The 25,765-nt window shown below is 61.4% G+C and overlaps 2 protein-coding genes across 11 annotated transcripts in view; both read right to left on the bottom strand.

Moving 5' to 3' along the window:
- The window catches only part of APC2 (APC regulator of WNT signaling pathway 2), a 32,846-nt gene extending 32,230 nt beyond the window's left edge, over positions 1 to 616 (bottom strand). The window contains exon 1 of the mRNA XM_045491231.1: positions 514 to 616. The gene's annotated coding sequence lies outside the window, so the exon portion shown is untranslated. The remainder of the gene's footprint in view (positions 1 to 513) is intronic.
- DAZAP1 (DAZ associated protein 1) lies at positions 399 to 25,631 on the bottom strand. Of its 10 annotated transcripts, XM_045491243.1 has the most exons (14): positions 24,359 to 25,083; positions 23,890 to 24,016; positions 17,412 to 17,452; positions 16,623 to 16,789; positions 16,265 to 16,330; positions 14,280 to 14,390; positions 13,012 to 13,060; positions 9,707 to 9,789; positions 6,750 to 6,903; positions 5,345 to 5,374; positions 5,088 to 5,228; positions 3,317 to 3,493; positions 2,246 to 2,335; positions 1,259 to 1,319 (listed from the first exon to the last, which is right to left on the bottom strand). In XM_045491243.1, the coding sequence occupies exons 4-13, from the start codon at positions 16,734 to 16,736 to the stop codon at positions 2,256 to 2,258; spliced, it is 1,005 nt and encodes a 334-aa protein (XP_045347199.1). In that variant the 5' UTR covers positions 16,737 to 16,789; positions 17,412 to 17,452; positions 23,890 to 24,016; positions 24,359 to 25,083; the 3' UTR covers positions 1,259 to 1,319; positions 2,246 to 2,255. The 10 variants fall into 10 exon arrangements, with proteins under 10 accessions (XP_045347205.1, XP_045347196.1, XP_045347197.1 ...); XM_045491249.1 differs by lacking the exons at positions 2,246 to 2,335; positions 24,359 to 25,083 and adding an exon at positions 25,091 to 25,316 and having other exon boundaries at positions 399 to 1,319; positions 14,280 to 14,387; XM_045491240.1 differs by lacking the exon at positions 2,246 to 2,335 and having other exon boundaries at positions 399 to 1,319.
- Positions 25,632 to 25,765: the final 134 nt, after the last annotated feature.

The following is a 25,765-nucleotide window of genomic DNA, read 5'->3' as shown; positions in this document are numbered from 1 at the left end:
CCTGGCAGACACCTGGTGGCCGCCGTGGGACGCTGGCCAGAGCTCAGCCCTCCCCACCTCCCGGCTCAGGCTTCCCTCCTCCCTCACCTCCACCGTTGGTCCTTGAGCTCTAGGAGCCGGGGCCATCACGCTGCCTCCCGTCCCGGCCACAGGACGGCCCCCACCCACCCGGACCCGTGGCATTCGGCGGGTGGCCGCTGCGCCCCGGGAGCCTGGGCCGGCAGCTCGCACCAGGCCCCCGGCTCCCCACTCCTCCCCACTCGAGCAGGTGGGGCCTGGCTCCTGAGCCCCGGGAGGCGGGGAGGGCCGGCACAGGTCTCCCGCGGGGACGGGCTCCTCCTGGACACAGAAGGGACGCACGGCCGACAGCAAGGAGGGAATAAAAGCACAAACGTGGGTTTCTAATCCAAACGCACTTCTCTTTATTCAAACCAGGGTCAAACTGGTCGGTAGGGACGCCCTGAAACCACGCGCGCGGGAGAGCGGCTGACAAGGCCTCCTTGTCCTTGCTGCCGGGGCGGGCGCGGCCCCCACGGCGCACCTGCGGGCGCTGCCAGGCAGGTCAGTCGACAAAAGCAAGGAAGAAACAAAAAACAAAACACGCTCAGTAGACTTTTTCTGTAAGCTCCCAGAGTTTCTGGACCAACAAGCCCCGACCCTCAAAGCCAGGAGTGAGGCACTGGAACGCCCCTCACTGCCACCAGTGCCGACGGAAACCCTGCTTTAAATTAAAAAATAAGCCAGTATACATCGTAGAAAATTTCTCTTAAAAATCTCACAATTTGTAAATGTATATTTTTTCTTTAACATAAAAGTTTACAATATACGGTAAAACAAAAGGCTCAGGAAAATAATTTCAAAAAAAAAAGGAGAAAAAGAAACCTGAAGTTCTGAATTAAAGCTGAAGACATTTTTTTTAAACCCTGTTGTTGAACCAGTGACTTTGTTTTATTGTGCTGATGGGTTAGAGAAAGAAATATGTTTAAAAACTTCAGTCCAGACACCCACAGCCGCCTCCAAAAGCCTCTCGCCCCCCTCCCCCCAACGGTGAGCCGCTATTTTTCTGCCAAGTTTGTGATTGTCACGAGTTCACAAGTTTTAAATCCTGGGTCTCGGCCGCCCTGACGTCCACACGGCGCCGGCCAGCTAGCGTCGGTACGGGTGGAATCCTTGCACGTTGTGGTTCTGACCTCGTCCAAAGCCACTTCCGCCGGCGGGGGGGCCCCCCGAGCCCGGCACTGAGGGGCCCCCATACGAGGGGGGCTGCTGGCTGGGATCTGAGAAGCCCTGTCCGAAGCCGGCCAAGTCCTGTCCGTAACCTGCAGGGAAGGAGCCCGGTGAGCTGCGGCGGGATGGCAGCTCTCGCCCTAACGGCCAGGGAGCGGTCCGTGCCCGCGGAGCCCGTCCCGACCCCCCGCAGGGCCCTGACCACGGTCTCTGTGCAGAAGGAAAAGCAGCTCAGAGACTTGGAGGACCCCACAGCCTGTCCCATCCGACCTCGGCCTCACCTCCCCACCCAGTCCCAAGGACCTGGGGTTGGGCCCTGGCCACTGGAGACCTTTGAGCTCAGAAATGTTAAGAAGACCCGGCCCGGCTCAGTAGACTGAGGGTTTCTAAAAAGTGTAATCTTCAGTGTGATGCACCTGGGTGGGGGTGGGGGGGGGGGGGAGGGGTGCAGGCAGGGAGCTCAGGCACAATTCCCAGCGATTAAGAAATGCAAGCCTAGCCCAGGCCCCTCCCTCCCGGGTGACGCCCAGACCCGAGACAGTCCTCTCTGCAGAGCTGACCCCACCTGGGATCTTCCCTAAGACCGACGGGGGTGAGGAAAGACTGTGTGCCCAACCCAACGCCAGGCGTAAGCGACTCGGCACCGTGCCTACAGAGCCTGCCCCAGGCGGGCCAGGGCCCTCCTCCGACCAGGGCCTAGAGCCTGCAGCTGACCTCAGAGTGCGTGGGAGGCACTCTGGAAAGGGGACCGGCACCAGCCTGCACACCTGGGGTGAAGGCGTGCCCCAAGGCCCCCGGATCCCCAGTAGAGGGTGCACAGGGGGCGCCGACGCCTGCTGCCCGCAGAGGCAGAGCTCTAGGGCCCACGGGGCTGTGGCCAGTTGAGGTCCTCACCCCGGCAAGGGCCCCGTCCCAGAGGGCACCGCCAGGTCCACCCCCGCCCAGGACGGCAGAGGAGGCCGTGCCCGCTGCCCGGTACAGGCAGAGTGGGGACCGTGGATGAGAAGGTGCCACCTACCTAGGCCACATCACTGCTCAGCCTGACCATAAGAGTGTAAACAAAGTATGGGCCCGAAGCCTGACGGGTCTTGAGAATAGGTAGCCAGGCCTGGCAAGAGACGAGACCAGGGTGACTACCCCAGGGCAGCCTCGGCAGAGGGGCGGGGCGGGGCCACGCTGGCGGTCAGCACACCCCCGCCCGGGGCTGCTCGTGCACCGGACACGTGTTCTGCTGGGGTGGGGGGTGGGGTGACAACCCACGCACTCAGGGACCGTGGCGTGGCACGGCGCCAAGGGGCCAAGCTGCTGCGATGCCGGGCTACTGGGAGCAGCCGGCCGACAACGGCAATCGAGGGCAAGGACACTGCAGTCTTGGGCGAAACGCAGTGTGAACAACCACGTGGGAGCAGGAGAGCCCCAGGCGGGGAGACGTGGGCCGAAGCCATGGCTCCCACAGGAGCCCCAGGAGCCCCCGAAGACAGGCAGCCCGCCTGCGTGGCCCCGCAGAGGTGGCAGGAGGCCCCAGGATGGAGGCCTGCTCTACCCAGGACACGGGGCCCAACCCCGTCCTCACGAGCCCCTCCCACGCAGGCCACGGGCCACCACCTCGTAGACCCCGGGGCTCAGAGGCACCTAGGCCACGGCCAGCCCCTCCGGTGAAGCATGGTGACGCCCTCGCCAGCGCCCACCACAGACCAGAGCCACGAGCCCACGTGGCCATCAGGTGCCCTCCCTGCACGCTGCACTTGGAAAACGAGACCACCAAGGAACGGTGCCTGCTGGGGGAGCCCCACTGAGCCCTTGCGCACCATCCTCCCGGGGGCCCGGTCACAGCCGCAGGCTCCCCAACCCACAGGCCCTGGGACTCCTGCCGCTCACGCGATGCGTTTCTCAGACAGCTCCCTAGCAAAACCCCAGGAAACCAAAATCCTTCTTTTCATTTTGCCGGACGCTCTCCGACAAGCCCCAGCAGAGCGGGCCTCCGTCACAGACGCTGGCAGGGAGGAAGGCGGAAGGTGGCGGGGCCAGATCCCCGGCCCCAGGCCTCGAACGCAGGTCTCCAGCGCAGGCGAGAGTTACAGCCACTCACCGTACTGGCTGTAGGGGAAGTCTGGCTGGGCCGTCGGGGGCTTGCTCATGTCGGGGGCGGCCTGAGACGGAGGCGGTGGGAAGGCCAGAGGTGCTGCCCCTGGAGTAGCAGGTGGAGGAGGGACCCCAGGTGGGGCAAACTGATCCGGCGGTGGAGGCGGGGGCCCGTAGCCAAAGCCTGCGGGCAAACAGGAGAGGAAGACACACACCCAGTGCACGACCGCGGCCCAGCCTACGGGAGCTGCCCGCGCCATTTCCTGCCTAGACGCACCAAGTGGCCAGGTCCTGGGGATGTGCCCCGGCTGGGAGAAGGCGGCATGCGGACTAGCGATGGTCTGGAAGGCTGGGGTGCCCGGGTGGGCCTGGGGCAGCCTGTCACCGCACCTCTGACAGCGAGTGTCAGACAGGAACTCCACAGGGAGTAACTGCACTGAAACACTCTTGAAAAAACCAAAACCAGGGGCGCCTGGGTGGCGCAGTCGGTGAAGCGTCCGACTTCAGCCAGGTCACGATCTCGCGGTCCGGGAGTTCGAGCCCCGCGTCGGGCTCTGGGCTGATGGCTCGGAGCCTGGAGCCTGTTTCCGATTCTGTGTCTCCCTCTCTCTCTGCCCCTCCCCCGTTCATGCTCTGTCTCTCTCTGTCCCAAAAATAAATAAACGTTGAAAAAAAAAAAATTAAAAAAAAAAAAAAAAGAAAAAACCAAAACCAGTTGCCTAACAAAGCACAATCTGTGCTCTGAGAAGACAAAAAGAATCACAGTGAGCCTTTCACGAGGGCGGGGGTCATGCCTGTCCACACTCTGTCCTGGGGGGCTCTAGAAAACCGGTTTCTATCCACCTGTGTTCTTGTTAGAAATAAAAATCTGGGGCACCTAGGTGGCTCAGTCAGTTAAGCGTCCGACTTAGGCTCAGATTATGATCTCACGGTTCGTGAATTCAAGCCCCACATCGGGCTCTCTGCTGACAGCTCAGAGTCTAGAGCCTGCCTCGGATTCTGTGTCTCCCCTTCTCTCTGCCCCTCCCCTGCTTGCACTGTCTCTCTCTCTCTCTCTCTCTCTCTCTCAAAAATAAATAAACATTAAAAAGAAAAAGAAAATCTGATGTGGTCCGGGCCACGGGCAGCCGTGGAGCCCGAAAAATGTGACTGACCCAAGCCTGTGGTGCATCCCAAAAGCAGAACACGTGTGGGCGCCCAAGGTCTTAACGGGAAGACCGGGGGACAGTCTGTGTGGGCCGCAGGGCAAGAGCAGTGGCCAGCCACACTCGATCAGGTGAGGGTCTCTTCCCTGCTGAAGACCCAGTCACCAGGAGTGGCCACACCCTTTTCTTTTTTCCTTTAAACACTCCCCCCCCCCCACCCCCGAGAGAAAAAGAAGCAGGGAGACAGCACACACGCACGAACAGGGGAGAGGGGCAGAGGGGACGAGAGTCACATGCTCAACCGACTGAGCCACCCAGGCGCCCTGGCCACACCCCTTCCTACCAGGGACGAGCACTGAACCTTGCAGGCCTGCCAGCCGCCAGCCGCCCGGGCACAAAGCAGAACAGAGGAGGACTAAGACTCCAGCTCGTATGCCCTCTAGCCCTTTGCTGCTTTGTTACAAGTTACAAGGTCAGGTCCAAAGGCCCCGTGCTGCGACCACTCGCAGGGCCCGCCCCAGTGACGTGGCACACTCATCTTGGACGACACAGGTGTCATCCACACGGCCCTCCGAGCAGAGGGGCATGGACACGCGGCACCCCAGCCTCCCTCCTGGGGCCCACAGGACTTACTGAACTGTGGAGGGGCACCGTAGCCCTGTGGGAAGCCCTGAGGAGGGGGGAAGCCTCCGGGAGGGGTGGACACAATGTACGAGGTGAACGGTGGCGGCGGTGGGGGGGCTCCTCTTCCCGCAGGGGGTGGTCCATAGCCACCTGTAACACAGGACACAGAGGTGAGGGCAAGGGCGTGGCACACGAGGCTCTGGGCCGCCCTGGCCCGCCCCATTTCAGACCCTGTTCCTTCTCAGTTGCCCATGACGAGGACTTACCGATTGCCTGTCCGGCTGGTACCCACATTCCTAAACAGGAAAACAGAGAGGGTGGTTGGTGCCCGTCAGCTGAGCCCCGCTCCCCTGACAGCACTGGCTGTGCCGGTGAGAAGCCCTTCTGGAAACGCACCCGAGGGGCCTGGCATCCTGTTGCACTGTGGGCACCAGGGCAGGATGTCCCAGCCCCGAGGAAGGCGTCAGAGGAGCCCGTGGTAGACCGGGAGCACAGGCGTGACCCCCAGAGCTTCTCCAGCACCTGGGTTTGGGGAAAGAGCTACCACTCGTGTCCTGCTTCTATGGGATGGGGGCCGGGGTGGGGGAGGGGCTCCCAAGAGAAGCCTGTTGGGTCAGGTGGCCCCGGCCCTTCCACAGAACCCACCAGAAAGGGTGGGAGGAACACCCACAGATCAGGGGCTGGGAGGCACAGGTGGGACCTCAGGCTGGGCGGTGGGGGCTTCGGGCCGGCCACCAGCCGAGCTAGTGGGCACGCGGGATAACTGGTTTTCTAGGGCTGTGTGTTCTTTTGCAATAAAGAATTTTTTAAAAGACGACTCTGTGAGCCCAGAGAGGGGGCGCCAGGTGCCTCTGGATGCAGACAGGCCCACCTGACCTCCTTCTGCCCCTCCTTGGACACTAAAGGGGGTAGAGGCTACCAGATCCTGTCCTGGAGCCCCTAGGCACCCCAATCCTTCTGCCAAGCTGTCCTTAACCACTCTGCTGATCCATCACGAGGATGTGACAGCCCAAGGAGCAGCAGCAGACCGAGAGGGTGAAGGAAACAGGACTCTGGGGCAAAAGTCCCAGTCTCCCTAAGAGCATCTTATCTTATCTGGGCCCCCGAGAGGGCCAGGCCAAGCCCACTAGAGGAGGTGATGGTGACAGTGACGGACTCTCAAACCCACCAGGTCCTTCTGCCCATCCCCCTACCCCCAAGGCACTGCCACAGACCCCGGGGACAGCAAAGGTGTCAGCACGAGGCATCGAACTGCTCCCTCAGGCCTGGGAGGCCCTCCTCCAGAGCACGGTACTTGGGAGTAAAGATGCTCACTGCCCTCTGCCAACTACGGTTGAGACTCATCTGCCCAAACCACAGACGGGGACTCAGCTACGGCCCGGACACACCACCGTCCTCCACACGGACCAGGTGACGACCTGGAACCTGGCCCCTTTCCCGTCTGCGTGCCGACCAGAAGGTGCCCCTCTAGGGGCGCGCGTGCCATCGGGGACCAGCATGGAGCCCGCACGCCAACCTGCTGGGCAGGAGACCCTGGGGCCGGACGAGCAGGGAGTACCACCTGTGCCCTCGTGGACCCACCACACCGCGGGCTTGGGACCCCGGCCCCCCGAGCAGAAATCCGAGGCGGCCACCTGGGGGCCCGGCCGGTTGTGGGTGCTGGGGCCTCACCTTGTGGGCCGTATCCTTGCTGCCACGTGGGTGGGGGCTGGCCTGCCCAGCCATTAGCAGCACTGGGCACGACCCGGCTGCCCCACTGGCTGGCACCTGGCTGTCCCGGCGCTTGGCTTTTGCTGTCGCGTGGCTCGGCCCGTTTAACTTCCACCTAGACAAATGGAGCTGTGGTTTAGGGAGATGCCGAGGGTCCCGGACCCCCTTCCCTTCAGACACACCCTTGATAACTTATGACTACACTTAGCATCTTATTATGACTTAAAACTAAAACTTAACTATAAACCTTAGGCCAGTATTCTCTTTTTCTTTAAAATTAATTTTTTTTTTCTTTTTTTTGCTTAAAACATGTTTCTCAGGTACAACAGATGCAACGTAAGACGTGTTAAGCCCCACCCGCTGCGGGGCACCGAATGAAGGCCAAGAACCCTCAAGAGTTCTGGGTAACAAGGGGTCTTTCAGTGAGGGTAAAATGACAGCTTTCTCCTTCGGTGGCCTCCTCATCCCAGGGACACAGAGATCAGGACCGCCCGGACAGTCATAGCCCTCTCCCCGGGCCTCCCAAGGGCCCCGGCGTGGCAGGAGCCCGCCGCTACGGGGCACGTCGGGGAGCAGCCGGGCCCACACGCACGAGGCCTCTCCGGAGCCCACCCGCCCTGCCCTGTGCCGTGAGCTCATACCTGAGAAACACAGTTGGTTTCCTTAGGTTTTTTATTTAAAATGTCTAATGGAGGATAAGGACTTACCTTCCCCAGGCTAACGCTTAAAGAATCTCAATTAACTCAAAATAATGTCAGAGGGAATGGATGTGATAAAGAGAATCTTACATTACATCTAACAAAAAAAGTAAACGAACATGCAATAAAATGGACATTTGAATCAGTAAGCAATCTTCATACTGTGTTAGGTCAGCAGCCCAGGACCCTTCCTCTGTCGGGTGTTGTCAGGAGCCACAGCAGTGGGGTGGGGGTGGGGGTGGGGGGACGGGGACCCAGAGGTGCCCTACCTTAGTGTCCTACCTGCACTAGGCGCTGTGGCCACCACACAGCACCCTCCCTTCCGCAGCCTCTGTCCCCCAATTATAGGGCTGCCTCGGCAGTTGAGAACCTTGAAAAATTTTTTTTTATGACAAGTTTTAATGAGAAGAGGCAATAAAGCCACTTGGAGTCCTCCTTGGAGTCTCATCGTCTGATGAGCTAATAAGCGTATGTATTCAAAGTTCCATCAGTGGCGCCCTAAGACCCCTTCCTGTCTAACACACAGGGAGTGGGACAGAGGCACAAAAACGCCACCTTCCTGGGGCCCCAAGGACACTCCACGGAGAGGAACAAAATCCCCGGTAGCTCAAGGCGATGTGACAGCAGGACCAAGGGACCCTTTCGAAGAACTCCCAACTAACGAGTCTTCACGCACCCTCCTTAGGGGAATTTGGTTCCTGCTGACAAAGCGAAGCAGCCCTCGTAATTTTTGTTTAAAAACGTCTGCCGTCCTCCTGTGGGAACGTGGGTGCAGTCACTCACCCTATTGCTTCTAACTGGAGGGACCCCCACTAAGGAGCCAGCCCGCCAGTGAAGGTCGGGCCGTGGGGACAGGGCGAGGGCTGGGGGCTCCCGCCCGTGTGCACCTTACTGTACAAGTTGAGCCCCACACCGAGAAGCCACCTCAGTCTCCGCTCTGTGCTCCGTGCAGACCAGACTCAGACACCGATGCGTCCTACAAAACCGGGGCGGGGACGGCCGCCTGGAGACGGGAGCAGATCCGTGCGCTTATCGGCCTTTCTGCCCCTAGAGTGGGCCCAGGCTCCGTCCAAGTTTTAAATGTCACGGTACCTTAAAGTATTGAACGCGGACTCCTTTGCACTTGTGTTCGTAACTGGCATGCGTCCTTGAGACCTGCATGCAAATTCTGAACTAAAAGCTTCAATGGACGTCGGAGCGAGACTTGTGTGTGCTCGCTTGGTTCAGATGGGATTAAGCCTGCGACAACACCTGCACTAGCCTCCTTTGGATGCACACAGCTGCGCACGCGGCCGTGCTTATCAACTTCCGGGGAGCGGGCTGCGGGGCTGGGGCGGGGGGCGGGGGGCAGGAGGGGCAGGAGGGGCAGGACCCCGTGGTGCCTCATTCCCCGCACGCCATCTTAACTGACAAAAACAGCCACGGCCCCGTCACCAGGCCTGGGCTTGGTGGCCGAGGGAACGAGGAAGTGCCGGCTTCGTGGCACCCACGTGGCCACCGGGCTGCACAGAGCAGGTTCTGAAAGGCCCGAGACGGGAGTCCTGCAAAGCCTCTGCTAACGCTAAGGGACCCCACGCTGCACAATTTCTACCAGCGATTTATTTGAGTGAGCACCCCCCACCACAGCTCCGAGCCGCCCGCGTCCGTGGCAGCAACACAGTATGAAGACAGGACAACCAGAGGTCACTTGACTGCACGGAGGTAAGTACTACCGAGAGCATGTGCTTGGGGCCGGAGTTTCACAGTAAGTGACCCAATTAAAAACAACCAATCCTTCAGGATGTTTACGTCTCTTTCGGTTTCACACGGAATCGGTTTTCAAGGGTTCGCCACCCCTCACGTTACGGGGCGGCTGAGACAATCGGAATGCGGGACAGACATCTGAAGGAGTGGTCACTGAAACCAAGCCTGAGACAACCTGCGATTTCACTGGAGGCCAGCCCACAAGACCCCCCCCCCTCCCCCACCGACTGAGCCCCTTGGCCGGGGCCCACCCCGCCCACCGGTCCCAGGGGGATCCAGAGCGAGGGGTGCCGGGAGCAGAGCCCCTCGGGCAGGATGGGCCCCCAGCTTTGGCAGACCCCCCCTGCCCCCCCCCCCCCCCCCCCACTGACTGACCCAGCCCCCTTTACCGTTAAGGAATCTGTGTTTCCAGTGAAATCCCTAAGTTGCCTAAGACTTGGTTTGGTCTTAAGGTAAAATAAAACTACAACTACACACTTTTTTGCCCATGATGTCGTGAAAATGCATGTTGACAGCCTGGTCCACTGATTGTTCGTCCTCGAAAGTAATAAATCCAAAACCTAGCCAACGACGAAGAGTGAATCAAGGTAGCAGGGCGTTGTGACACAAAACAGGGTGATGAACAGTATCAGGGCCGGGCCGAGGGGTCGCCCCAGGGTTTCAGGAAGCCGAGTGTGTGCGGCTGCGGTGACGCAGGCGGGGCTCCGTGTGGAAACACAGGGGGAGCCATGGGGGGGGGGGGGGGGGCCGTCGCGGAGCGCGGCAGCCCGAGTGGTAAGACGGCGGGCGCCGGGCCGGAGCCAGAGCGCACGGCGGAGGGGGCCGCCGTGCTCCCCCGGGGCAGGGGAGCGGGCCGAGAGCTCCGCCTCCGTCGGGGGGTGTGTGTGCCGTGGGTGCGCGTCTGCTTTTCTGAAACCCGGGATTCTCCCCCTCGGCTTGCAATTTGCTTTGCAACTAGTGCTGACAGCAGCCATATATCGTTCTAGCGCGTTAAACAGAAGTACGGTCTCTACACAGTTAGTGCCTCGCTAAGCTTATCCAACGCTGTTGGGTAAGCCCAAGGAGTCCTCTCGAAGTAACATACGTATGTATACAGGTGTCTATCTGCACGTATCTACTCAAGTAAAATACACAAAGATACAGGCCACAACGGGTTCCAGCAGGTCAAACTCTGCTGTCAGCAGCAAGGGCAAGAGGCACCGTGTCATCAAAGAGAGAATTTTCACGGGAAAAAAATTTGGCGTTTCCCAAACACGACAAAGTGGCAGTATAAACGAAGTTTGGTTGGTCTGGGTGAGTGTGACCGCCCGGCTAACGTGGCACGTCTGGTCCTTGGTCGACTGCACTGTCTCCCCCGGGGCCCGTCTGCTCTGAGCACAAAAGGACGCGTGCGGCACAGAGCCGCCAGAAGACCCCGGAGAACAAAAGGCAGCTGAGGGGAAGGGCTGGCAGCCGGACCGGACGGGCAGAAGAGGGGCGTGGGGCGGGGGCGGGGCTGATGGGAAGAGCCTGGGGGGAGGGGGGGGGAGTGCTGCCTGCCGCCCAGGCCTGGGCTGAGGAGTCAGAGCAGGCAGGGAGGGGGAGTTGGGGAGGAGCGGCCAATCCCAGGGCCCCTCAAGCTGATGGAGGAGGGACTCTGAGCTCTGAGGCTGCAGTGGCTGGAGCCGGACCAGGTGGGACCGGAGACAAAACCTTGCTGGAGAGGATGGGGGGGGGAAGACAGCTCAGAAACTTGGATGAGGCCGGAAGAGAGTGACACCCAGGATTCAGGAGGCTTCTGTGTCTGCACACGCGTGTGCCCGAGCGTGACTATGCACACACTCACACAAGAATCTGCACACGGCGTGCGAGAAGGAGCGGAATCGCGGCAGCGGAACGAGGACGAAAGACAAACAGGGGGAGCTAGAAGCTGGAGCGGGGAGACGCCGGAGAGGAAGGTGTGAGGCGAGCAGAGGCAGCGGCCGGGACCGGGGGGGGGGGGGGGTGTCAGAGTCTTGCTGCCCCCGGTGAGACACATGCAGAATCCCCCGGACACGGACAGGGATAGTGTCTTAAATGAGCAGAGAGGGAGGAAGGAGGCAGAGCCTTGGAAAAGACCTAGGAAGAGGAGAAAGCAGGATGGGCTGTCTGGGGCGCCCCCGCCCAGCCCACTGGGGGCTCCTGCGGTCGCTCCCGCCCTGTGCTGCCCTGTGCTGGTCTGGGTGCTCGCAGGGACTCAGAGCCTGATGCGGAGGAGGGCAGCGTGAGCCTCCACGGGAACGTGGGTCCCAAGGCCAAGCCCGAAGCGCTCTCCCCACCACCTCCTCCTGCCTGCACCCCCAGCCCACGGCAGCTCGGTGTGCTCCCTGGGCCCAGGGCCAGGCCTCAGGGGACCGACCAGGGGGTAGGAATCTAAGAGCAGCCCTCAGGATTCCACGTCCTGAAGTTTCACAAGACCCGAGGCAAATAGTGGAACACAACATGGGTGATGAACAGCAGGTTTAAAAATTAACATTTTCCCAAAGTGCAGGAGTGTCTGCAACCACAGGGCTGGCGTGGTCCGTTATAGCGCAAGAGGCGGTGAGTCTTGGGTAAGGAGCCCCGGGGCGGGGCGTCTAGGGACGCATCTGTCTGTCAAGAGGCGACATCACCACTGAGGAAGCGGACAGAAACACACTGAAACTTCGTTTACACCCCACTGGAGCAAAGCCCGTTCCCTCCTCTGACTGCGGGACTGGCCTGTACCTGTGTGATATAATTTAGCACCTGGAGAAGAGAAATCTAAAGAGATATCGTTAATCACAAACAATTCACAGAGAGAAAAGGAGAACAACTTACTTAACGTTACTGTACTTCACTATGAGACACTTAAGTACGTCACTAAGCATGTACGTCTACGTTAAAATTAAGCTAAGACTTAACAGCTTAATCGACATGAAGTGAGGATACGTCACTTATCATGGAGGAAGAGAAGGAAGGAAGTTCAAATGGCAAACTATTCTCCAGCATGGCGGGCGCATGCTGCGGCGGCGCCGGCTCAGTGCGCTAGGGGGGCCTCCGACGGGGCTGGGGCGCGGGCTGCACGGCGCCCAGACTGGCAGGGCAGCTCACACAGCCGGTCCAAAAGCGGTGGATGAACCAAATCATACGGGCGGGCAGACAGCAGCAGCCACAAAAAAAAAAAAAAAAAAAAAAAAAAAAAGAAGAAAAGAAGAAAAAAAGGGGGAAAAAAAAAGAAAGAAAAAAAGGAAAAGGGGGGGCACAGAAATTGGGTGCCCGCTGTCCCAGCCCCAGGAACCTCATGGGGATGCATTGAGGCAGCTCCTCACCCTCCTCCCGCTGCCCCAGTCTTAGGGGAACAGGGAACAAGAAAAACAACAAAAAAAAAGCATGGGATGAGTAAAGTCAAGTCACGTTCAAGCCGAGCTGGGGCAGACCTAGCCTGACGCCATGGAATGAGGCCTGCCGGGGCGGGGCGGGGCGGGGCGGGGGTGGCGGGGGGACTCCGAGCAGGACGCGGCCCTGAGTGACGAGCGCACCATTTGAAAAAAAGCACCGATCTTTCTGTACACATTTAAAAACAGAAACCGTGTTCAAATTCATGTCAAGTTGTAAAAACTTCAAAAGAACGAAGCAAAAAAACCCTAGGACGTCTGACCTCGGGAAGCAGACAGGCTGGGGCTGCACAGGAAGGGCCTACGTTTTAACCGTGTCTCCAGATCACCCTGCTACCACCAGCACCTCATCGCGAGATAGTTTGCCATCTGAAGGGGAAGGTCAAGGACAAACTCCATGTCTTTTACCTCGAGGCCTCTGCTTCTCTGCGTCGTAGATCATGACCACTTCTGTGACCTGCAAGAGAGACGGTGTTCGGGAATCCGGATGCCACGGGCGGCCACGAGCACAACTCCCGAGGCAACGGCAGCTCGGGGCTGCGTGCGGACACTCCCCGGGGAAGTCCAGAGGCCCCGAGGCCGGCCCGATGGGCTTTGACGCCCGAGACTCATGGGACCCGAGACAGGGAAGCACAGGCCACCTCTGCCCCAAGTGCTCACGCGGAGCCACCGGGACACCAGGGACCCAGCCCCGCACGCCAGCTGGAGGTGGGGGGGGGACCACAGCGCGCCTTTCCCTTCAGAGACCAGCCCAAAGGCTCAGGCGCCAGGATAGAAGGGCCCGTGTCCCGGTCAGCTCAGCTCAGCCCTCCCTGACAGACGCCCACCAGGACGGCATCTCTTCTCTCTCTGAGTGCACGACGCCACATGCTCTGGCGCCCTTCGTTCGGGGCCCGGGCCCTGGGCACACTCAGGTGCCCCCCCCCCCCCCCCGACAAACAGGCAGTAGGGAGGGCAAGGGGACTGCCCACCAACAGGGTGTGCGGCCCGTCGGGGTCCGGGGTGACCCCATGCCTTTGCTTCGGGTGACTGGGACGCCCCTCCTCCTCCCCCCACGAGCCTGCATGCTGTCCGTCTCCTCTTCTGCCTGCCCTACTAGAACCGAGCGCAAGTGATGCTAACCCCCCAGGAAGACTCGAATGGATTTCAGCCTCTTCCAGGGACAGAACCGGCCCGGGGAGAAGGTCTGCTGTCACTGAGGAAAAACCGAGCAGGTGACAGGTTCAAGAATCTCTCACGACACCTGGCCAGGGTATGAGTGCCCGGCGGCCCACAGGACGCGCGAGCTGCCGGAGCAGGGCAGCACAGGGCCCGAGGCGGCGCCCTCCCAGATGGCAGGGTCTGCACGGCTGCTCTGAGGACCTGGGCTAGAACATTCCTCCCGTGATGAGACACAGAAGTCTGGCTCCCACCGCCAGACCAACCCCTGCTTCTCCCCAACACTATCCTAGCACTCTACACTGTGGCACCTCCAGCTGACCGGAAGGGCCTTTCGGGAGGTCGGCCTGGCGAGCGACTGTGCACCTGGAAAAGCCGCACATCCCCTCTCCTGGGCTCGGGCCCGCTCTGGGGAAGACACAGGCCCCGAGGAGACAGCTGCCAGGCTTAACCTCTGTGGACACTCGGCTCCACCACTCCCGCCCCGCCCTGCCGTGCTCCGGCCCAGAACAACTCACCACTCCGAATTTCTTGAAGTATTCCCTGAGCTCTGTCTCACCGCAATTGTGAGGGATCCCACCGACAAATATCTTATTTGATTTGCTGTTGTCGCTCCTGGGTCCTTTCTGCTGTTTCAAGAGGGAAAAAATGGTCAGTCCGTGCAGGGAACCCTCACAACCCTCTCTACAGTGCGTACGTGAGCTACACTTGGCATTGGTTTTAGGAACCAGCGAAAAGCCAGACCCAAACAGTCCAAAACCCCACTAAATCCAAAGAGAATCACAATTGGCAAGCCATTGTAACTTTTCCCATTTTCCCAGGGAGTCCCAAGGTGACAGGGACCCGGCAGCACGGGCACCACTGCATTTCCAACGCGTGTGCACGGAGCGTGTGGTGGGTTCCGTGCCTAATTATTCCGAACGACAACGGCTGTAAAGCGTAAGGCTCTACGATCTGAAAAGCAAGGCCTCAGGAGGGCAAGGTGGCCGCGATGATGAAAACTAACAGCTTTCCAGGTTTTTAGTGGGTGACCGAAGAGGACCATGGGAAGTTGCAGTAACTGAGAAGCCACTTGCCTCAACTGACCCCAGCGATCCCTCCCTCTCTGCAGACAGCCTCACGCCTGGGAGGGAAGCGTTGCACTCCGGGTGGAGGACCAGACCTCAGCCCCTACTCCTAGGGGGCTGCCTCCCCACCGCATTCCTCACGTGCCCCTCATCCTTCCTGGCCACGGGGCTCCCAGACTACGTCGTCCTAGCCGCTCTGGACAACACGACTGAACTCTGGGGGTGGGCGAGCTCTCACAGGTCCACACAGGGCTCAAATGCCATCAAAATGCGGTTACCCTACGTGACCGTTCCGTCTTAGTAAAGAACACGAGTAACCAAATGGAATGTGAACGTGGCGGCCTCGGTTCCAGTCTGAAGACAAGAGGTAGGACAGCCACCTGTGGAAGAAGCCCAGAGCCGCGAGAGCACCGTCTGGACACAGGTGGCCCTGGGCACCACGGCTGCCGCTTCCGCTGTGGGGGTGGGTGTTCTGCGGGAGGACGTGCTTACAGGAGCTGCACGCTCCAGAACTTAGGAGCGGGAGATACAGAGATGAGACAGAAACACAGGCAACTTCAGGAAAATATTAACAACTGATGAAGCGAACAGATACATCTGACGTACTACTCTCCCGATCTTTCTGTAAAGTTCCTAGAAAGTTTCCTGATAGGAAATTGGGAAAACAAAAACTGTTTCAAGGGTCTGAAGCCCTTGTCTACAAGCAGCAATTGGACTCTGCTAGAAATTCAGGTTCTCGGGCCCTGGCCCAGACATGCTGATCAGATATGTGCCCTCTGCCTCCGGCCCGGCTCTGGCCAGGCCTCTCTGCTCGGACAAAGGCTTCCTGGATGACAGTCTTCTGAGACCTGCTGGGTGGTGGAAGGGGAGGTACGGGTGACAGTGGACGGAGGAAGGGTCTGCTCCAGTTGGCCAAGCACCAAGGGCCACACGCCGCTCAGAGAATCCCTGAGGAGCCGCCACACTGGTGGATCCTGACTCAGTTGTTCGAACAACCGGCAAGCAGGCTCTTGGACGCGGGCAAATGGCCCCTTGCCCCTGAGCCGCAGCACCTGGGCAGGCACGGCCAGCAAGCAGAGGGGGTGGGGGGCAGCTGCAGAGGGCGCTCTGACACGGGGTCCCCCCCTGGGGCAGGCGCGGAGCCACCACCAGTGAGGAGAAAACGGACCGTTCCGGATCACAAACGGGTGCGAGCAGTCTTTTTCCTCCCGTTAAGACAGACTAGTAAGAGCACTTCTCTCGGCTATGAGATGAACAACGTGTGCCATTGGATGGATCCGAGCAACCCTCGGCTGCTCAGATACCGAACTGGGCCTCTGTTGCTCTCAATCGTAAGGAGCAAAGACACCAGATCGGAGGTGTGTATTTCCTTCCGACTGTGGCCACGAACGCACACGACACACCGAGAGACCACCTCACCCAGCCCGGCCCCTTACCCATCCTTCCTTCGGCCGTGTCCTCTCCGGCTGCATCCCCCGAGGTGTGCATGGCTTTGGGTCGATCTGTAGAAGTTTCAAACGAGCCCATCGTGAGCACGAAGCTATTTCCTCCAGAAAAGGCGCCGGCACGGCCAGCAAGCACGTGCCCCCCGTCAATTCACCCCAAGTCCACGACCTGCTCCGTCATACAGCCTCAGCCCGGAGCTGCAACCCCTTAAGTCAACCCCGCTAAAACACCCCTTGGCGTGAGCACCTCTCAAGCCCAGCGGCAGACGCAGCTGAAGGGGCCACGCGCAGCAGGGCCGGGGGGGGGGGGGGGGGGGTTGGGGGGTAGACTCTGAGGAAGGACACTTACGTTTCGGCCGTCCAGCGTGTGTGGTCTGCTGGCCAGCACCGTCCCCACACAGTTTGGGTCTTTAAACTTGACAAACCCAAAGCCTCGAGACTGGTTGGTGGTTTTATCTTTCATGATCACGCAGTCTACAACTTCTCCATATTGGGAAAAGTAGCTGCGTAGAGTCTCTGCTCAGAGATTGGGACAAAAGCACAGACACACACACCAGGGCGTTAAGCACAGTATCACAGCAGTGTGTAAGCACACACGCACACGTGCTCCTGGCCCTTCGGCTGACCTGGGAAGTGCAACCAGCAACTTTTAAACTGGCACATCCGTGGACAGGGGTGGTTGAAGACGGAAAGGGCAGGAGGCCCCGGGGGAAGGACTGGGGATCCTAGACACGGACGCACACGTCTCTGCGTGAATTAGCGGGGGTGCGACTGACAACGGCAGTGGCCAAAGGCAATCTGAAAAGTGAAGTGTGAGGGGAGCCAGGCGGCCACCGGGAGCGTGGACTACCACAAGCTGCTTAGGGCCCCGCACGGGGCCTGAACTCGGCGGCTGCGCCAGCAAGCCTGCAGACCTCCACACTCGTCTCCTGCCCTCCACGTCCCTCCCCTACCTCTGCCAGGACTCCAGGACGACTCCCGGTCCAGCGCCCCTCCTCCCCGGAATTCAAGACAGTAAGCTAACCAAGAAGGAAAGAAACCCTTCCCCGCCAAAAGTAGGAGCTAGACACAAATTCACACGCGTTCACGACCAAGGGGAGGTACGGTGCCTGGCATACAGGCGGTCCCCGCCACCTACCTTGGGTGGTGCTCCAGTCAAGACCGCCCACGAAGAGCTTCCTGCAATTCAACAAGAACACGTTCAGGGTCAAGACAGTCCTTGCCTCAAACGTGTCAGCCACCTGCCCCCTCCTCAGATGGCAATCCACGAGAAGCTGGTGGAGACGTGCCTACATGTGCCATGTGATCGTGGCGACGTGTGTCCACCGTGGCCACCGCCCGGCCTTGCCAGCCGTAGACAGGAAAGACGCCATCAAGACCTACCAAGACGACGGGGAGCGAGGGTCACGACGCGTCAGCAAAGACGACACATCCAGAGCCACACACCGTCACTGACCAGACCGGTGAGAAAACGAGACCTCGCAAAATGCACCAACAGGAGCCCCCAAACTGCAGAGGATCTGGGGTGCGGCTACGGGGCACACTTCCCCACTGCTCTTGCAGACACCGTGGAGTTAGAAGCCGAGGTCTGAAGGCACACTCAACAAACCAGGGCGGCAGCAGGGGTGGGGGCTCTAGGTTAAAGCCTCAGGTATTTTCCACGTGGTCGTGAGCAAGGACCCACAGATCACCCAGTACTGGAACCCTGGCCCATACTTCTCGCCCCAAGGCAGCCTAGGCTGGAACCTTCAAGAGGAATCGCACTATCACCTACCTGCCTCTTCTGCACACCCCACCTCTAGCGGGGTCCAGAACGCCAACAGGCCACAGGGTGGTGTCCGCTGTTCCCAATGCCCCCGGGCTGGCCAGGCCTGGAAACTGAGGCACTGGGGCACGTCCCAGGACAGGCCAGCGTGCTACAGCTACTCCAGCCCTTACTGGGGCAGAGCTCACACGTATCTCCAAGACCCACAGGCCCCTTCAGGCACCACTAGGGCCCCCCACGAACCCAGAGAGCGGGTTCGGCAGAGGAGGGGCTTCAACTGCAGCGGTGGCGGCTCTGTGCTGCTGGCGTCCCCCAGGAAAAGGGGGCATGACCACTGTCACCCTCAGAGTGGGACCTGGATGCCGCCTGATTGATCTTCAGATGCCAGCAGGTGGCCAAGGCTCAGTCCGCATCTAGGACGCGGGGCTCCGCGGTCCCGGCGTCTGCAGCTGAGCGCGAGTTGAAGACAAATGCACTCCCGAGCAACCAAGAAGGGCTGCCAGACAGGGTGCCCCATCCTGCACCCCAGGACAAACCCCCGCGTGCCCGCCCTGGGCTCGTTCCTACCGTGGCCTGTTCTCTGAGAACAGGCAACTCACGCACGGTGCGTGAGAAACCATTCCCACCACCAGACAGGTACCCAGTGCCAGCCTCAAAATGCCCACAAGCCGGCCGCCACGGTCCAGGGAGGGGGGCACCGGGCAGGCACATCTGGCCGAGGCAGCTCCGTAAGGGGCAAGTTTCAGGGAACGTGCTGATCAAGCAGCAGGGGGAGGCCTCCATTTAGGCCTCATTAACTTAAGTCTGTGTCTCCTAGTATCCTTCAGAGCCAGGCCAGGCTCCTTCCCACCTCCAAACGCTCCCAGGGGAGGGAGGCCTCCCCAGAGGCCCAGGGCACTGCCCAGAGCAAGCCGGGACTCAGGACGGCCCGCCCTCGCAGGGCCCGGCTGGATGTGAGTGGCTGCAGGCCCCCAGGCCGGCTGGCACCCCGGAGGAGGAGCCGCCTCGGAGCCGCGTGCCGGCCCACCCCTTCCACACAGTAGCGAACAAGGGTTTGCTGTGAAAACGCAAATTCATGCAGGAAAAAGAGACCTCGAGCATTCTTCAACAAAACAAAACAAAACCTAACTTTCTGAGCCACACACCAGCCTCTATCTAGCATGCCTCCAGCCAAAACGGCAAGGTCATAAGCAGGTATCCTTCCAAGCAACCCAATCCTTCACCACCGGCAGGCCTAGGAAGGAAGGAAGGAACTCGTCTGACCAGTCTTGGTTCCAGCCCTTATTTAAATTTCAAAATCAGACATTAAGGAGAGAAGACCAGAAATACCATCACCCACACAACTGACAACCTAGACTGCCCTGTGGACCGGACGGTAAAGAGGCATCAACGCTGTGCTCTCGTTTTCTTGTGCTGTGCTGATTTCAGAGAATATTCTTGTTCACAAAGGGACACAGGGCTCTGCTCACTCCCCAACACTTCACAAAAGACGGACGCGGAGTATGGGAGGGGACGCACAAATGGGGCAAAATGTAAGCCTGGGGAGTCTGGCTGGGAAAGAGCATCTAGGGACCTTGGTGACCATTTTGCAATGTTCTGCAAGCTCAAGGTCTATAAAACCATGAGCTCCGAGAGACGTCCCTCGCTGCGGAAACAACAGGACTCCAGATCTCCCGGCTGCAGGCTCTAGGGGACCTGCCCCGACAGGCACAGCTGGTCACTCAGGGAAGAGAGCTCCAGGCTTCAGCACTAGCTGCTCTCTGACTTTCTACTTCCTCTCCTCCTGCTCCGAGGGCATACTTTCCCTGGTCCGCAGACAGAAGGTGCCAACAGGTTCCGGAAGGTCCTGCGTAGGGCCCCTCTAGAGCCCCAGCACAAAGCCCCAACCTCTGAGCCTCAGAGACCACAGTGCGTTTAGCAGGCCCAGCCGGGCCCGGCCAGGCACGGCTCCACTGCTGCCCGGGCAGCAAAACCCTGACCGGTCGACACGGATGTGCATGCACGCCTGGCGCCGAGTGTGAGACCGTTCGCCCCAGCAGCCATCCCGGGGCGGCCCAGACACGCTCACCTGGCAGCGTGTGGCTCTCAGGTGTCAACGGGTGCTCACACACGGGACCCTGCAGACGAAGCGGACGGCTGTGTGGTTCCCCCTCCAGCCCTTCCCTGCTCTTAAGCGCACGAGGGTCATTACTCAGCAGAAGCGGGAAGTCAGGGGCCCCCCACAGCCCCTGAACCCCGCAGACGGCCAAGGGGACCTCCTGGCTCTCCCAGGTGACCGAGAGTCAGGTTCTTGAGGGGGAATGGGCAATACCACCACCCAGAGAGCCAGGGAGAGGCCGTCCGTGCCCTCCTGCTGACCTCCTCTCGGAAGGGGCTCTGCAAGGGTAACCCGGGCACCAGGCCCTGGTGGACTCTCCCCCTTGCCCACCCACTGAGACCGAACCCTGCTCTGGAGCACGGCCCCGCTCCAGCTCCGTGTACTTAGGGCAGCCGCGTGCTGTTTCTGCCAGGAAGTAAATCTTCGGCAGCTTCCCCTGGCCCAGGCCAGCCACTGCAGGCTCTGCCCCTCGGCAGCACGCGTGCAGGCTTCAGAAAGTGCCACGGGGCCTGGTGAGACAGCCACCAGTAAGGCAGCAGTGCGACAGAGCTTAGCTCAGCTCTGGAGGGCGAGAAGCAGAGGGCCCAGGACTCATCCTGGTTGTTTAGCAACAGCCCTTTCAACTTAAAGACACACAACCCAGAGCCCATGCTCGCCCTTTCCTGCTCCTCTGGTGCGGTCACACTGGGACCCTGTGTCCCTAAGTATGTCCTGTTTCCCCATAGGGAGGGAAGCAGCCCGAGGAGGAACACACAGCACCGGCCCCGACGCCAGGGGGCCACCCCACTTCTGGCCTTCCCACTGCAACAAAAGACCCGGAAGGCAACTGTTGGGGCTCAGCCCTTACCCCAGAGCCTGCCTCTGCCGGCCCTGCCCTCAGCAGCTCAGGCTTCCCTCCTGCCAGCAAAGTGAGATCACCCCCCCTCCCGACCACTGTGGGGGTCGAGTGACACATTCAGGAGAGAACCCCAGGACACCCCCCGTGCCTGGCATTAACTCCCGACGCCTGCAGCCTTCCACTGTAAGCTCCTCCCCCGCCACACACCCTGGTACCCAGCAAGAGCCTCAAACAAGTGACCTCCTGCTGAAAACGCTACTCGCAATTCTGACAGGGTGTGACACTGTGGTGGAGACAGTCACCCTGTGACGACAGCACCACCTCACTGAGGGACAAAATGTACACATTTGGGCCTGGCCCCGATCCCTGCCATTCCCTACAAGGGCTCTCCTGGCTCACCAAGAGCACGGGACTCCCAGCTCTGGCTCGTCTTAGGGGTCCCTGGGCAAGTCCCCTGCCCTTCTAAACCTCGGTCTGCCCTGCAGAGGAAAGGGCTGGACCTGGGGGACAAAGTTCGGGCCCAGCTCCCAGCAGGTGCTCTCGGAAGGGTGTCACTGGTGAGGTACTCTGGGTGAGTTTCTGCTTGGGAGGAGGGCGCACCACCGGTCAAGGTGCTCGACCAGATGCGAACCCTGAAAACAGAACGAACTCGACCAGAGTCTCCCAACACCATGACCCCCTCTACAGGCGTCAGACTAGTTCCCACTGCGGGAAACGAGAGCTAAACCAGGGGAACAAGTGGCAGGGACACACTGGGAACCAGGCTGAAAAGAGTAGACATCAAACAGGTGTCTCACTTAGAGTGATCTTGCCCCCAGGTGACACTGCGCAATATCTGGGGACGTCTGAGATGATCACAAGCAGGGGTGCTCCTGGGACTGAGTGCGTGGGGGCCAGGGATGCTGCTCGCCCCCGCGGTGCCCAGGATGCCCCAAATGGCAGCAGGGCTGGGGAGAAACCCTGTCCCAGAACAGCTCCAAAATGCCAGTGGGAGCATCTCTACCCTCCACCCGTTCAGGTCTCGCCGCCCCTACGTTGCAAGAAATGGCCCCCTCCCCGAGCACGACCTCTCTGACCAGACCATCAGGACTCTTCCCACCTCCCAGGCGCTAGTGAAAGCGGGTAGTTAACGAGTCCCTGCCCCTCAAGGCCCAGGCCTCTGGCCCCATCCTGCCAGCACTCAGAGGATCACTGGGCTGCTGGGGCAGCTGGGGTCACCCACTTTCTGTGCTTCTGGCTCCAGCGGCCTCGGCCTCCCGCTGCCTGCCCGCACCACCTCTCAAAGTGACCCGGACGCCACTTTGCCTTCTCTCCCTGGAGTCAGTCCTCTCCCACAGACTCTCCCCTTGAGAGTGTCCAGTTGGCCCCGTCCTACTAGTAAGACACGCACCAGATGAAATCCTCCCCGGACCACTCTCCAGTTCCACCACACGAGCGGGCTCTGTCCTAACAGGAACCGACCCCTGCCGAGCGCTCACGAGCACCCACAAGATCCCAGGCGCCTTCGGGGTCCCTGAAGCCTTGTGCCCGCACCGGTTCCAGAGTCAGAATCGCGAGACCCTCCACGAAACCAACTTCCTGAGGTTACGGCAGGGGAACGAGGGCTCAGTGCCACCCCCAGCAAGGTGAGCGTCCGTCCCCGGGTCCCTGGCTCAGAAGGGAGGCTATCAGCCCGTCACACATCTGCTCCATGTGGCCACACGTGACGCTGCTGCTCCTATCACCCCTCTGCCCTCGAGACCCGGCCCTCCCTCTGGTCTGGCTGATTGGGACAGTCGGGACCCCGGTTCTCACCAGCTTCCTCTCTCCCCACAGCCTTCGCTTCAGAGGAACCTGAGCCAGCTCAGGTACGGTCACCACCTGGTGGGGCTGTCTTTCGTTGAAGACTCAAACTCACGAGTACATTCATACGCTGGTGGGCGCCCCACACACGGGGCTCCTGTTAGCAAAGGGGGAGCAAGCCCTTCCCACCTACCAAGAGCTCCCCCAGTACGAGGCTGGCCAAAGACCAGAGCAGAGGAGACTGGAGATGAAGATGCAGCTCACAGGACATCACTCAGACCTGTCACGTCCCGGTCACATCTGCCATCACCATCACCTGGCTCTAGGCACAAGAGGAGCTCCTGCGTGGGAACCACCCCAAAGCAGGCAGGTGCGGTCCCCTCACGGGAAACGGCATCAGGGCTCGTCAGGGGGCCCAAGGGACACCCACCCACCCCCCCCCGCCGCGGGATGTGATGGCAAGGAGACCAAAGCAGACCCCGAAACCCCACTGGACGGAGTAGACAAGCATACTCTGGGAAAAGAGACCGATCGATACTTCCTGGCAACAGATTTCCACTTGCAAAACACAAAGAGATTTTGGGGACCCCTGTCTTGACACCTTTCAAAGGTGGGCGATCGGGGTGGGTTTTCGAGGGGAGAGGGGAAGGGAACCAGGCCCACTGGCCCCCGGCCCCACCGCCAGCTCCACGGCCTCGGCAGACCCGGGCTCGGGCCCTGGCAGCACACCCGAGGGCAGGTCTCGGGGCGTCCAGGCTCCCTTCCCTCCTAACCGCCGCTGGCCCTTGTGAGGGACCCCGCACTTTGGGCAGCGCTCTGGAAGGCCACGGCCATGGGGAGGTGACAGGTGCACACTCTCTTGCGTCAGACTCTGCCCCATCTCTGGAGCACGGTGTCCCTGTTCCCTGGTTTCCAGTCGGACACACTGCGACCCCCCCCCACCTACCACCACCTACGTGGACCCGAAGAACACAGGTGTCCAGGCCCCCCCCCCCCCCCCCCCCCGACAAGCTCAGCGGGGAGCTAAGGGTCTCCCTCCTGGGCCGCTGCGGTGCTTGGGGGGGGGGGGGGGCACAACATGCCTGTCACGTCCGCCCCTGTAACCTGGACCTGGAGGCCGCACAAGGACTTACCGAACCCAGCGCTTGACCACAAACCCGCGCCTCTTCAAAGCTCCGGCCGTGGGGACACGCACACCCGCCCCGGGGCCGCCGGAGAAATGTAACCGAAAAACCACGCCGGCCGGGCAGGAGCCAGTGTCTGCAAAGAAAACCAGTCCGAGCCCCGAACTAGGACAGAAATGGATTTCCGAGCCCCTCGGGGATCTCGGGCTCCGCTCCGGGCCGCGTGAGCATCACACGGGCTGTAATTGCGACACGAACTCCCCACTAGTAGCTGCTCAAGCAGAGGCCCCGGGAAGCGGGCCTCTGCTGTCCACCACCCGGCACGTCTGTCGCGGGGCGCGAGCCGCAAGGGGCTCCAGCTGCAGACCCATCAGATGGCGCGGGCGCTCGGAGACGGACACGCTGCTGCCGAGGGCTCCGGCCCCGACCGCCCCCCCCCCCCCGGTGACCTTCGCCCCCGAGCCCTCGGTCTGCGAACCTTCCGCGTTCTTAGCACTTCGGGAAGGGGCCAAGAGCGGAAACGGGGCGAGCCGCCACCCCGAGTCCCGGCTGGAACAAGTTCTGCGCGGCGGCAGAACTGGCACTCCGGGGCCGGGCCCGCCACGTGCGCCGACCCGCCAAGTTGGTGCGCGGGCTGGGGGGGGGGGGGGGAGCCCCGGGCGCCCCAGAACCCTCCCGTTTCCGCTCGGGCTCCGCCACCGGGAAGTGCAAGCGAGGCGGAAGACAAGGCGCCCCAGACCCCTCCGGAGCTCCCGTTGCGGGTCCCGCTCGGCCAGGAAGCAGCGGGGCCCCTGCGGACGCTCCCAGAGCCCCGTTCCGGGTCCCCCAGCAAAAAATCCAGGCGCGGGGGGCGGACGAGACGACCCAGATCCCCAGTTTCCCGCGTCCGATCCCCCAGCGGGAAAGTCGGGCGCGGCGGCGGCGGCGGCGGCGGGGACGTCCTGACACCCCCCCACCCGCCGGGAGCTCCCGTTCCGAGTCCACCTCAGGCAGGAAGCAGCGGGGTCCCCCCCGACCCTCCCAGGGGCGCCCTGGCCAGGAAGCGGCGGGACGCCGGACTCCCAGGATCCCGCTCGCCACCCCCCCCCTCGCCGCGTCCCGGGTGCGCGGACCCCCAGGCCACCGGGCCCCAGCGCGGCCCGGCGGCGTGACCTTGACGGGGGCCGGGGCGGCGTCTGGGCGGCGACGGCGCAGGCCGGCGCGTCCTCACCCGATCTCGTCAGCGCCCGAGTTGTTCATGGCGGCGGCGCTCGGCGTCCCGGGCCCCCTGGCTCGCTCCCGCCTCCGGAAGGTCACCGGCCCCGGCGCCCTCCCCACAGCCGCGGCCCGGATCTGCGCAACGGCGGCGGCCGCGCTGCCTCCTCCCCTCAGCGCCAACGGTCACCGCGCGCCACCGCGCCCGCGCCGCCGCCCTGCGCACGCCCGGGCGCGCTCCCGCACGGGGCCTCCGGGGGCGGGGCCAGGGGTGCGCCCGCCTAAGTGCGTGCGTTCCTGCGTGCGTGCCTTGCGTGCGGTAGCCACCACCGCGCGGCGGCCTTGGTCCTCCTCGGCTCTCGGCGTCGCCGCAGGGTGTTCTGGGAAGTGGAGTCCCCCCCGCGCCGGCGTCGGCACCACCCCGCGGAGGGGGGCTCGCGGGCCGAGCCGCGTGCGTGCTGCGTGCTGCGTGCGTGCGCGTTCACGCTTAGGCGCTCCGAGCTAGGCACCGCGGGGCGCAGGCGCGGCTTGGCTTCCTTGTTTGAGTTCAGGTCGGAAGTGGCGCGCGGGGTCAACAGTGGGCAAAGGCCACGCCCGGCGCGGGGTCACGCCGGGTGGAGGCGCCCCTTCCCACGCCTGCACCTCCGCTACTTCCCGGAACTCGTCTCCCCGGAGGGGATGGCGGCTGCAG

This window comes from Leopardus geoffroyi, chromosome A2 (genome assembly GCF_018350155.1).
Source record: "Leopardus geoffroyi isolate Oge1 chromosome A2, O.geoffroyi_Oge1_pat1.0, whole genome shotgun sequence".
Classification (NCBI taxonomy): Eukaryota; Metazoa; Chordata; class Mammalia; order Carnivora; family Felidae; genus Leopardus; species Leopardus geoffroyi.
The sequence above is the reverse complement of the archived record's forward strand: the minus strand, read 5'-3'. Positions and strand labels throughout refer to the sequence as shown.